The sequence below is a fragment of the Argopecten irradians genome, chromosome 12 (assembly GCF_041381155.1).
Source record: "Argopecten irradians isolate NY chromosome 12, Ai_NY, whole genome shotgun sequence".
In the NCBI taxonomy this organism is placed as follows: domain Eukaryota; kingdom Metazoa; phylum Mollusca; class Bivalvia; order Pectinida; family Pectinidae; genus Argopecten; species Argopecten irradians.
In genome coordinates, this window is record NC_091145.1 from 42,598,868 (window position 1) to 42,613,249 (window position 14,382).

Below are 14,382 nucleotides of genomic sequence, written 5' to 3' on the forward strand. Positions count from 1 at the left end.
TTGTCACTGTGTGTATGCCACGTGACAAGGTCTATTTATCCTGTGTTGTTACTGTGTGTATGCCACGTGACTAGGCCTATTTTATCATATACTGTCACTGTGTGTATGACACGTGGACTTGGTCTATTTATCCTGTGTTGTGACTGTGTGTATGCCACGTGACTAGGCCTATTTATCATATACTGTCACTGTGTGTATGCCACGTGACTAGGTCCTATTTATCATCATACTGTCTGTCCACTGTGTGTATGCCACGTGACTAGGTCGTATTTATCCTGTGCTCGTTACTGTGTGTATGCCACGTGACTAGGCCTATTTATCATATACTGTTCACTGTGTGTATGACACGGTGTCAAGGTCTATTTATCCTGTGCTGTTACTGTGTGTATGCCACGTGACTAGGCCTATTTATCATATACTGTCACTGTGTGTATGCACGTGACTAGGTCTATTGTAGATAAGTTATCTGTGGGGTTAGGTTCTAGTGCATCTGGAGGTGATGGTTAACCGGAATAATGTGCACATCCGTGACAACAGATGGTATACTACAAATACCTTCACAATAATCTACGTTACATGCTGGTCTTTCATACTTTTGGATTTATTGAAGGCCAATCCTAACATCTCAAACACATCAGACTCGGATAGACGTTTATCGATAAAAGCTGAAATAGCCTAGAAATTAGAAATAATTTTTGACAACACAGCAGGACAATAAAACAGATTTTTCTTACGATCCATATAAAACCAATACTATAGCGATTTTATCTGTTTTATTTCAGTATACAGAACATAAAATACTTAACCATTACCCCAGTGCTGAGATACAACAGCAACACATTCTAATTGTAGTAACTGCCTTCATATTGAATGCTATATGTAAAAGATAAGGAGCTGATTTTAAGCCTTAGCGACGATTTTAGATTTGACAGTTTTTGTGTAATAATCTTGAAACTTTGACTCATCGCCAAAAATGAAATGCTTGTGCATTTGCGGCTTGTGTTTGTTGGCCGGTGGGTTTTTTCCATACACATCTGCCACTATCCTGAGTGTGTGAGAGGCCGCACCACAACACAGACCGACGTACGCTGTGCCGATAGCTTTAGCTTCCTCCGCGAAAGTCCTTATCTCGTCCCGAGAACTTAGGCACGTTAACAACTCTAACGGGAAGGCTGGCTTTTCTGGAATGACAGACAAATCACCATTGATATAAGTCATGCTTACATACAGGAAATCAGGCAGTACCACCAATATCTCTTTACCATAATCAGGTAGTGTCGCCCATATCTCTTTACCGGTAATACCGGAAATCAGCAATACCACCGATATTTCTTAACCGAAAATCAGGCAGTACCACCTAAATCTCTTTACCAGAAATCAGGCAATACCGCCGATATCTCTTAACCAGAAATACCGGAAATCAGGCAGTACCGCCGATATCTCTTTACCAGAAATCAGGCAGTACCACCAATATCTCTTTACCGAAAATTAGGCAGTATCACCGATATCTCTTTACCGGAAATCAGGCAGTACCACAGATATCTCTTTACCGGAAATCAGGCAGTACCACAGATATCTCTTTACCGGAAATCAGGCAGTACCACAGATATCTCTTTACCGGAAATCAGGCAGTACCACCGATCTTTATTGCTAAGATTAAATCTCAACTATTTACTAAGTATTAGACTTTAACTTTTACATAATATGTAAATGTTTATTGGTTTTGTTGATTGTTAGTTTAAACATATTTTATTGACATAAAATGACAAAAGGATAAGTCATTAAGTTTTTCCAACTTATAAGTGACTTCTCCTGAAATACAGAAAATATAAATATACATAAATGGATAGTCACGTGATTACATGGAACAAAATAGTATGAATTCACATAAAACACCAAGAACATTAAACTAGTAAGAGAGAGGGAGAAAGATAGGGATTAATCCCATTCATTGGGTTAAGAAATTGATTTGTACTATTAGTAGTCGTGTGATACTATTATAATATATAAAACAAGCGATGAAAAATGGAAAAAAAATCTTGACAACTTGTAATGATATAGGAAATAAGTAAGAGAGCGAAAGAGAGAGGGGGGGAGAGATAGTGTGACAGAGAGATAGATAGAAAGAGAGAAAAAAAAGAGAGAAAGAGAGAGAGTCGATCAATCGAATCTACCCGTTCTTACCAGGAATTGCTGTACAGCTTTTGCAATTTCATGTTATTAATTATTGAAATGTTAAGATCACCTTTGCATAGAATATCAATGTTAATGGCGCCTTCGTACCACGATAAATCAGTGTTGAGAATTGCTCGATGATTGGCATACAGAGGGCAAACAATAAAGAAGTGATAGCTATCCTCACAGGGATGTCCACTCTGACAATATGCAAAATCGGTAAGATTTGCTCTAAAAAGGTCATAATTTAGGGAACTTGCTCGGTTTCTTAGACGACAATGGAGGATATTGAGTTTTCTTGGTCCATATGTTGCAAAAGGAAAATTAAAGTTTGTATATGTTTTCAGGGATTTCATTATATTGAGTTTAAAAGAATTTATGGAAGGAGAAATTCTAAAGTTATTGTCTAAAACATTCCAAAGATAGAAATGATTGTTTTCAACTTAAATGAAAATCTTTATGTAATAACAATGCATTCGCAAATTGTTCTCAAATCAATAAAAGCGGATATACAGCGAGTATATTTTGCGCAAGAATACGAATGCGAGTGATTTCTTCACTCAAAAGTCTGTGCAGTTCAAATAACTAATAACTGTACAGTGATATACGATTTATTTATAAAGCCTAGTAACGCTAATAACTGTACAGTGATATACGATTTATTTATAAAGCCTAGTAACACTAATAACTGTACAGTGATATACGATTTATTTATAAAGCCTAGTAACACTAATAACTGTACAGTGATATACGATTTATTTATAAAGCCTAGTAACGCTAATAACTGTACAGTGACATACGATTTATTTATAAAGCCTAGTAACGCTAATAACTGTACAGTGATATACGATTTATTTATAAAGCCTAGTAACGCTAATAACTGTACAGTGATATACGATTTATTTATAAAGCCTAGTAACGCTAATAACTTGTACAGTGATATACGATTTATTTATAAAGCCTTAGCTAATAACACATTTAATATATAACTGTAGTGATATACGGATTTATTTATAAAGCCTAGTAACGCTAATAACTGTACAGTGATATACGATTTATTTATAAAGCCATAATAACGCTAATAACTGTACAGTGTACAGTGATATACGATTTTACAATATACGGATTTTATTTATAAAGCCATAAGTAACGCTTAATAACTGTACAGATATACGATTTATTTATAAACTAGTAACGCAAATAACTGGTGTACATATATTTATTTATAAAGCCTACAGAGTAACGCTAATAACTGTACAGTGATATACGATTTATTTATAAAGCCTAGTAACACTAATAACTGTACAGTGATATACGATTTATTTATAAAGCCTAGTAACACTAATAACTGTACAGTGATATACGATTTATTTATAAAGCCTAGTAACGCTAATAACTGTACAGTGATATACGATTTATTTATAAAGCCTAGTAACACTAATAACTGTACAGTGATATACGATTTTATTAAAGCCTAGTACTGTAATAACTGTACAGTGATCGATATACGATTTTTATTTATAAAGCCTAGTAACGCTAATAACTGTACAGTGATATACGATTTATTATAAAGCTAGTAAAGCTAATAAATGTACAGTGATACACGATATTATTTAATAAAGCCTAGTAAGTATAATTAACCTACAGTGATATAACGATTTATTTATAAAGCTAAGTAACGATAATAAAGTACAGTGATATACGATTTATTTATAAACTAGTACTAATAACTGTACAGTGATATACGATTTATTTATAAAGCCTAGTAACACGTAATAACTGTACAGTGATATACGATTTATTTAAATTAAAGCTAATAACTACAGTAACGATTTATTTATAAAGTCCTAGTAACGCTAATAACTGTACAGTGATATACGATTTATTTATAAACTCTAAGTAACGCTAATAACTGTACAGTGAATAATATACGATTTATTTTTTAACGCCTAGTAACGCGAAATAACTGTACAAGTGATATACGATTATAAAGCCCTATTTAATAAAAATATACGTATTTATAAAGCCAAGTAACGCTAATAACTGTACAGTGATATACGATTTATTTATAAAGCCTAGTAACACTAATAACTGTACAGTGATATACGATTTATTTATAAAGCCATAGTAACGCTAATAACTGTACAGTGATATACGATTTATTTATAAAGCCTAGTAACGCTAATAACTGTACAGTGATATACGATTTATTTTATAAAGCCTAGTAACACTAATAACTATACAGTGATATACGATTTATTTATAAAGCCTAATAATAACTGAGTACACTAATAACTATTTATAAATGATGATATACGATTTATTTATAAAGCCATAGGGGTAACGCTAATAGATAACTGTACAGTGATATACGATTTATTTATAAAGCCTAGTAACGCTAATAACTATACAAGTGATATACGAATTATTTATAAAGCACTAGTAACTGCTAATAACTATACAGTGATATTACGATTTATTTATAAAGCCTAATAACCACTAATAACTGTACAGTGATATACGAATTTATTTATAAAGCCTAGTAACACTAATCACTGTACAGTGATATACGATTTATTTATAAAGCCTAGTAACACTAATAACTGTACAGTGATATACGATTTATTTATAAAGACCTAGTAACGCTAATAACTGTACAGTGATATACGATTTATTTATAAAGCCTAGTAACACTAATAACTGTACAGTGATATACGATTTATTTATAAAGCCTAGTAACGCTAATAACTGTACAGTGATATACATTTATTTATAAAGCCTAGTAACACTAAATAACTGTACAGTGATATACGATTTATTTATAAAGCCTAGTAACACTAATAACTGTTACAGTGACATACGATTTATTTATAAAGCCTAGTAACGCTAATAACTGTACAGTGATATACGATTTATTTATTTAAAAGCCTAGTAACCGCTACTATAACTGTACAGTGATATACGATTTATTTATAAAGCCTAGTAACGCTAATAACTGTACAGTGATATACGATTTATTTATAAAGCCTAGTAACGCTAATAACTGTACAGTGATATACGATTTATTTATAAAGCCTAGTAACGCTAATAACTGTACAGTGATATACGATTTATTTATAAAAGCCTAGTAACGCTAATAACTGTACAGTGATATACGATTTATTTATAAAGCCTAGTAACGCTAATAACTGTACAGTGATATACGATTTATTTATAAAGCCTAGTAAACGCTAATAACTACAGTGATATACGATTTATTTATAAAGTCTAGTAACACTAATAACTGTACAGTGATATACGATTTATTTATAAAGCCTAGTAACGCTAATAACTGTACAGTGATATACGATTTATTTATAAAGCCTAGTAACGCTAATAACTGTACAGTGATATACGATTTATTTATAAAGCCTAGTAACGCTAATAACTGTACAGTGATATACGATTTATTTATAAAGCCTAGTAACACTAATAACTGTACAGTGATATACGATTTATTTATAAAGCCTAGTAACACTAATAACTGTACAGTGATATACGATTTATTTATAAAGCCTAGTAACACTAATAACTGTACAGTGATATACGATTTATTTATAAAGTCTAGTAACACTAATAACTGTACAGTGATATACGATTTATTTATAAAGTCTAGTAACGCTAATAACTGTACAGTGATATACGATTTATTTATAAAGCCTAGTAACACTAATAACTGTACAGTGATATACGATTTATTTATAAAGCCTAGTAACACTAATAACTGTACAGTGATATACGATTTATTTATAAAGCCTAGTAACACTAATAACTGTACAGTGATATACGATTTATTTATAAAGCCTAGTAACACTAATAACTGTACAGTGATATACGATTTATTTATAAAGCCTAGTAACACTTATAACTGTACAGTGATATACGATTTATTTATAAAGCCTAGTAACGCTAATAACTGTACAGTGATATACGATTTAATTTATTATAAAGCCTAGTAACGCTAATAACTGTACAGTGATATACGATTTATTTATAAAGTCTAGTAACGCTAATAACTGTACAGTGATATACGATTTATTTATAAAGTCTAGTAACGCTAATAACTGTACAGTGATATACGATTTATTTATAAAGCCTAGTAACACTAATAACTGTACAGTGATATACGATTTATTTATAAAGCCTAGTAACACTAATAACTGTACAGTGATATACGATTTATTTATAAAGCCTAGTAACACTAATAACTGTACAGTGATATACGATTTATTTATAAAGCCTAGTAACACTAATAACTGTACAGTGATATACGATTTATTTATAAAGCCTAGTAACGCTAATAACTGTACAGTGATATACGATTTATTTATAAAGCCTAGTAACGCTAATAACTGTACAGTGATATACGATTTATTTTATAAAGCCTAGTAACACTAATAACTGTACAGTGATATACGATTTATTTATAAAGCCTAGTAACGCTAATAACTGTACAGTGATATACGATTTTTATTTATAAAGCCTAGTAACGCTAATAACTGTACAGTGATATACGATTTATTTATAAAGCCTAGTAACACTAATAACTGTACAGTGATATACGATTTATTTATAAAGCCTAGTAACACTAATAACTGTACAGTGATATACGATTTATTTATAAAGCCTAGTAACGCTAATAACTGTACAGTGATATACGATTTATTTATAAAGCCTAGTAACACTAATAACTGTACAGTGATATACGATTTATTTATAAAGCCTAGTAACGCTAAAACTGTACAGTGATATACGATTTATTATAAAGCCTAGTAACACTAATAACTGTACAGTGATATACGATTTATTTATAAAGCCTAGTAACACTAATAACTGTACAGTGATATACGATTTATTTATAAAGTCTAGTAACACTAATAACTGTACAGTGATATACGATTTATTTATAAAGCCTAGTAACACTAATAACTGTACAGTGATATACGATTTATTTATAAAGCCTATAACGCTAATAACTGTACAGTGATATTTATTTATAAAGCCTAGTAACACTAATAACTGTACAGTGATATACGATTTATTTATAAAGCCTAGTAACGCTAATAACTGTACAGTGATATACGATTTATTTATAAAGCCTAGTAACACTAATAACTGTACAGTGATATACGATTTATTTATAAAGCCTAGTAACGCTAATAACTGTACAGTGATATACGATTTATTTATAAAGTCTAGTAACGCTAATAACTGTACAGTGATATACGATTTATTTATAAAGCCTAGTAACGCTAATAACTGTACAGTGATATACGATTTACGATTTATTTATAAAGCCTAGTAACGCTAATAACTGTACAGTGATATACGATTTATTTATAAAGCCTAGTAACACTAATAACTGTACAGTGATATACGATTTATTTATAAAGCCTAGTAACGCTAATAACTGTACAGTGATATACGATTTATTTATAAAGCCTAGTAACACTAATAACTGTACAGTGATATACGATTTATTTATAAAGCCTAGTAACACTAATAACTGTACAGTGATATACGATTTATTTATAAAGCCTAGTAACACTAATAACTGTACAGTGATATACGATTTATTTATAAAGCCTAGTAACACTAATAACTGTACAGTGATATACGATTTATTTATAAAGCCTAGTAACGCTAATAACTGTACAGTGATATACGATTTATTTATAAAGTCTAGTAACACTAATAACTGTACAGTGATATACGATTTATTTATAAAGCCTAGTAACGCTAATAACTGTACAGTGATATACGATTTATTTATAAAGCCTAGTAACACTAATAACTGTACAGTGATATACGATTTATTTATAAAGCCTAGTAACGCTAATAACTGTACAGTGATATACGATTTATTTATAAAGCCTAGTAACGCTAATAACTGTACAGTGATATACGATTTATTTATAAAGCCTAGTAACGCTAATAACTGTACAGTGATATACGATTTATTTATAAAGCCCTAGTAACGCTAATAACTGTACAGTGATATACGATTTATTTATAAAGCCTAGTAACACTAATAACTGTACAGTGATATACGATTTATTTATAAAGCCTAGTAACGCTAATAACTGTACAGTGATATACGATTTATTTATAAAGTCTAGTAACACTAATAACTGTACAGTGATATACGATTTATTTATAAAGTCAGTAACACTACCTAGTAACACTAATAACTGTACAGTGATATACGATTTATTTATAAAGCCTAGTAACACTAATAACTGTACAGTGATATACGATTTATTTATAAAGCCTAGTAACACTAATAACTGTACAGTGATATACGATTTATTTATAAAGCCTAGTAACACTAATAACTGTACAGTGATATACGATTTATTTATAAAGCCTAGTAACACTAATAACTGTACAGTGATATACGATTTATTTATAAAGCCTAGTAACACTAATAACTGTACAGTGATATACGATTTATTTATAAAGCCTAGTAACACTAATAACTGTACAGTGATATACGATTTATTTATAAAGCCTAGTAACACTAATAACTGTACAGTGATATACGATTTATTTATAAAAGCCTAGTAACACTAATAACTGTACAGTGATATACGATTTAATTTATAAAGCCTAGTAACACTAATAACTGTACAGTGATATACGATTTATTTATAAAGCCTAGTAACGCTAATAACTGTACAGTGATATACGATTTATTTATAAAGCCTAAGTAACACTAATAACTGTACAGTGAATAAACGATTTATTTATAAAGTAAACACTACTAATAACATAACATACATTAATAAACTGTACTAAACAGTGATATACGATTTATTTATAAAGCCTAGTAACACTAATAACTGTACAGTGATATACGATTTATTTATAAAGCCTAGTAACACTAATAACTGTACAGTGATATACGATTTATTTATAAAGCCTATATAACGCTAATAATTACAGTACAGTGATATACGATTTATTTATAAAGCCTAGTAACACTAATAACTGTACAGTGATATACGATTTATTTATAAAGCCTAGTAACGCTAATAACTGTACAGTGATATACGATTTATTTATAAAGTCTAGTAACGCTAATAACTGTACAGTGATATACGATTTATTTATAAAGTCTAGTAACGCTAATAACTGTACAGTGATATACGATTTATTTATAAAGCCTAGTAACGCTAATAACTGTACAGTGATATACGATTTATTTATAAAGTCTAGTAACACTAATAACTGTACAGTGATATACGATTTATTTATAAAGCCTAGTAACGCTAATAACTGTACAGTGATATACGATTTATTTATAAAGTCTAGTAACGCTAATAACTGTACAGTGATATACGATTTATTTATAAAGTCTAGTAACGCTAATAACTGTACAGTGATATACGATTTATTTATAAAGCCTAGTAAACACTAATAACTGTACAGTGATATACGATTTATTTATAAAGCCTAGTAACGCTAATAACTGTACAGTGACATACGATTTATTTATAAAGCCTAGTAACACTAATAACTGTACAGTGATATACGATTTATTTATAAAGCCTAGTAAACACTAATAACTGTACAGTGATATACGATTTATTTATAAAGCCTAGTAACGCTAATAACTGTACAGTGATATACGATTTATTTATAAAGCCTAGTAACGCTAATAACTGTACAGTGATATACGATTTATTTATAAAGCCTAGTAAACGCTAATAACTGTACAGTGATATACGATTTATTTATAAAGCCTAGTAACACTAATAACTGTACAGTGATATACGATTTATTTATAAAGCCTAGTAAAACGCTAATAACTGTACAGTGATATACGATTTATTTATTAAAGCCTAGTAACACGCTAATAACTGTACAGTGATAATACGATTTTATCGATTTATTTATAAAGCCTAGTAACACTAATAACTGTACAGTGATATACGATTTATTTATAAAGTCTAGTAACACTAATAACTGTACAGTGATATACGATTTATTTATAAAGTCTAGTAACGCTAATAACTGTACAGTGATATACGATTTATTTATAAAGCCTAGTAACGCTAATAACTGTACAGTGATATACGATTTATTTATAAAGCCTAGTAACGCTAATAACTGTACAGTGATATACGATTTATTTATAAAGCCTAGTAACGCTAATAACTGTACAGTGATATACGATTTATTTATAAAGCCTAGTAACACTAATAACTGTACAGTGATATCACGATTTATTTATAAAACACTAAGTAACGTGATATACGACTTTATTTATAACTGTAACAGTGATGTACAGTGATATACGATTTATTTATAAAGCCTAGTAACACTAATAACTGTACAGTGATATACGATTTATTTATAAAGCCTAGTAACGCTAATAACTGTACAGTGATATACGATTTATTTATAAAGCCTAGTAACACTAATAACTGTACAGTGATATACGATTTATTTATAAAGCCTAGTAACACTAATAACTGTACAGTGATATACGATTTATTTATAAAGTCTAGTAACACTAATAACTGTACAGTGATATACGATTTATTTATAAAGCCTAGTAACGCTAATAACTGTACAGTGATATACGATTTATTTATAAAGCCTAGTAACGCTAATAACTGTACAGTGATATACGATTTATTTATAAAGTCTAGTAACGCTAATAACTGTGCAGTGATACACGGTAAATATCTTATATCTTATAAAAATAAACTTTGATGTAATTAAAACTACATCACATCAGTGTAACAGTTTTTGACGTTTTGCGATATTTGGTGACCTTTGACATTATATAGTAATGCAGCGATACGCTATTGTTTAGATTTATGACATTTTGAAATAATCTTTTCGCCTCACACACCATATTCCATGTTAACAGACACTAACCGTCAGTCTATACTATGTAGCCTGCCTCGACACCAGTGTCAGAGTCTGCGATTCCTTTCTATACTATGTAGCCTGCCTCGACACCAGTGTCAGAGTCTGCGATTCCTTTCTATACTATGTATCCTGCTTAGACAGCAGTGTCAGAGTCTGCGATTCCTTTCTATACTATGTGGCCTGCCTAGACAGCAGTGTCAGAGTCTGCGATTCCTTTCTATACTATGTATCCTGCCTAGACAGCAGTGTCAGAGTCTGCGATTCCTTTCTATACTATGTATCCTGCTTAGACAGCAGTGTCAGAGTCTGCGATTCCTTTCTATACTATGTAGCCTGCCTAGACAGCAGTGTCAGAGTCTGCGATTCCTTTCTATACTATGTAGCCTGCCTCCACACCAGTGTCAGATTGGAGGTTTATGAACTATAGTGTTAAAATCAGTTTGCCTTTTCTTTTTCACAGGAATTCTAATGCAATGTTTCGAGAATTCCTCCATAAATGTTAAATGCCACCGCCCTTGAAGTTAAATCCGATGAATACCCCCGCGACCTTGTATATATCTATAGTATGTAAGTATCCTCCATTGTTAACAGACGTGTTAGATACATTTATAAAGGCGTGTGACGTGGTGAGATAGCAGTAATCATATTAGATCCATATCGTACTGACAACATCAATATTCATGTCAAATGCATGATCTCTTTTTTTTCTTTTTCTTTGTTTTTAGTGAGAATCTATGAGAATGCACTGAAATGACATTGCATTGTAAGCAGAAATATTGAATGTCAAGGGATACCGCTCTAAGAAAAACATTACGGCATTTCTCTGCAGTCGGGCTGACACCACCATCATTACTCTGTTTTAAGACGCCGTGGGAGTAGGTGTTACGGTGCGAGTCTTTGTATGTAGCTGTAAGCTAGTCAGCGGAGATCTCGTTCTTTATCAGCATGCTATAATCCGAGTGACACAGACCAAATTAACACTTGCCTGTTGTTTGATAACCATGTTCGATAGGATAAGTATTGAGATATACATTATCTCGAGTCTCCTTACAAATACTGTCAAGGCTTGCCAGGGGGCAACTCGGGGGTTTTGTCATTCTTTATTATCAAAGACACATTTATTTGATCAATATCCTGGAATTCCGCATCATCACGGTTCCTGTAACACCTATTTATGTTTGATTGGTGAGAATGTGTACGTACCTGATCCTGGAACAGTCAGAGAGAAAAAGGTTGGCTGGGCTGGACACGTTCTGTACGGGACTGGCAGACAGGCTATAGGACCCTGTGGTGGAGAGAAATGTATTACTCACATGTTTATCACTATTTGTTAGTAACTTATGAAAAGCGTTCGAAATTAATTAATGTTTGTCCGTCTGCCCGTGACAGGCAACTTTATAGTCAGGATCAGTAACTTTTAGGGTCAGCCGGTCCTTAGGACCAGCTGAAAAAAAATCTTAAGGGAGAGCACTGCTTATGATCTTCAAAATTAGATAGTATGTAAGTAATGGATTTCATAAAAAGAGTTAACATGTTTGGCGACCACTAGACTTACCGGTCAGACCTTACTTAAATCTGGTGTTGGTAACATACATGTATTTGGCGCTAACGATCACTAGACTTACCGGTCAGACCTTACTAAAATCTGGTGTTGGTAACATACATGTATTTGGCGCTAACGAACACTAGACTTACCGGTCAGACCTTACTAAAATCTGGTGTTGGTGACATACATGTATTTGACGCTAACGAACACTAGACTTACCGGTCAGACCTTACTAAAATCTGGTGTTGGTAACATACATGTATTTGGTGCTAACGAACACTAGACTTACCGGTCAGACCTTACTAAAATCTGGTATCGTTAACATACATGTATTTGGTGCTAACGAACACTAGACTTACCGGTCAGACCTTACTAAAATCTGGTGTTGGTGACATACATGTATTTGGCGCTAACGAACACTAGACTTACCGGTCACGTAAGAACACCTTACTATCTACTAAATCTGGTGTTGGTGACATACATGTATTTGGCGCTAACGAACACTAGACTTACTGGTCAGATCTTACTAAAATCTGGTGTTGGTAACATACATGTATTTGGCGCTAACGAACACTAGACTTACCGGTCAGACCTTACTTAAATCTGGTGTTGGTAACATACATGTATTTGGCGCTAACGAACACTAGACTTACCGGTCAGATCTTACTAAAATCTGGTATCGTTAACATACATGTATTTGGCGCTAACGAACACTAGACTTACCGGTCAGACCTTACTAAAATCTGGTGTTGGTGACATACATGTATTTGGCGCTAACGAACACTAGACTTACCGGTCAGATCTTACTAAAATCTGGTGTTGGTGACATACATGTATTTGACGCTAACGAACACTAGACTTACCGGTCAGACCTTACTAAAATCTGGTGTTGGTAACATACATGTATTTGGCGCTAACGAACACTAGACTTACCGGTCAGACCTTACTAAAATCTGGTGTTGGTAACATACATGTATTTGGCGCTAACGAACACTAGACTTACTGGTCAGATCTTACTAAAATCTGGTGTTGGTAACATACATGTATTTGGCGCTAACGAACACTAGACTTTACCGTTAGACTTACCGGTCAACTTACTAAAATCAGGTGTTGGTGACATACATGTATTTGACGCTAACGAACACTAGACTTACCGGTCAGACCTTACTAAAATCTGGTGTTGGTGACATACACGTATTTGGCGCTAACGAACACTAGACTTACCGGTCAGACCTTACTAAAATCTGGTGTTGGTGACATACATGTATTTGGCGCTAACGAACACTAGAATTACCAGTTAAATCTTACTAAAATCTGGTGTTGGTGACATACATGTATTTGGCGCTAACGAACACTAGAATTACCAGTTAAATCTTACTAAAATCTGGTGTTGGTGACATACATGTATTTGGCGCTAACGAACACTAGAACTTACCAGTCAATCTTACTAAAATCTGGTGTTGGTAACATACATGTATTTGGCGCTAACGAACACTAGACTTACCGTTCAGATCTTACTAAAATCTGGTGTTGGTAACATACATGTATTTGGCGCTAACGAACACTAGACTTACCGGTCAGACCTTACTAAAATCTGGTGTTGGTGACATACATGTATTTGGCGCTAACGAACACTAGACTTACCGGTCAGACCTTACTAAAATCTGGTGTTGGTGACATACATGTATTTGGCGCTAACGAACACTAGACTTACCGGTCAGACCTTACTAAAATCTGGT

The 14,382-nt window shown here is 32.5% G+C and overlaps 1 protein-coding gene across 1 annotated transcript in view; it reads right to left on the reverse strand.

Annotated features, from left to right (window-relative positions):
- Nucleotides 1-758: 758 nt before the first annotated feature.
- LOC138305124 (betaine--homocysteine S-methyltransferase 1-like) overlaps nucleotides 759-14,382 on the reverse strand; it is a 38,011-nt gene continuing 24,387 nt past the window's right edge. The window contains exons 5-6 of the mRNA XM_069245524.1: nucleotides 12,301-12,382; nucleotides 759-1,181 (exon numbers count right to left, since the gene is read on the reverse strand). Of these exons, the coding sequence (XP_069101625.1) occupies nucleotides 901-1,181; nucleotides 12,301-12,382 (363 nt within the window). The 3' untranslated portion in view covers nucleotides 759-900. The remainder of the gene's footprint in view (nucleotides 1,182-12,300; nucleotides 12,383-14,382) is intronic.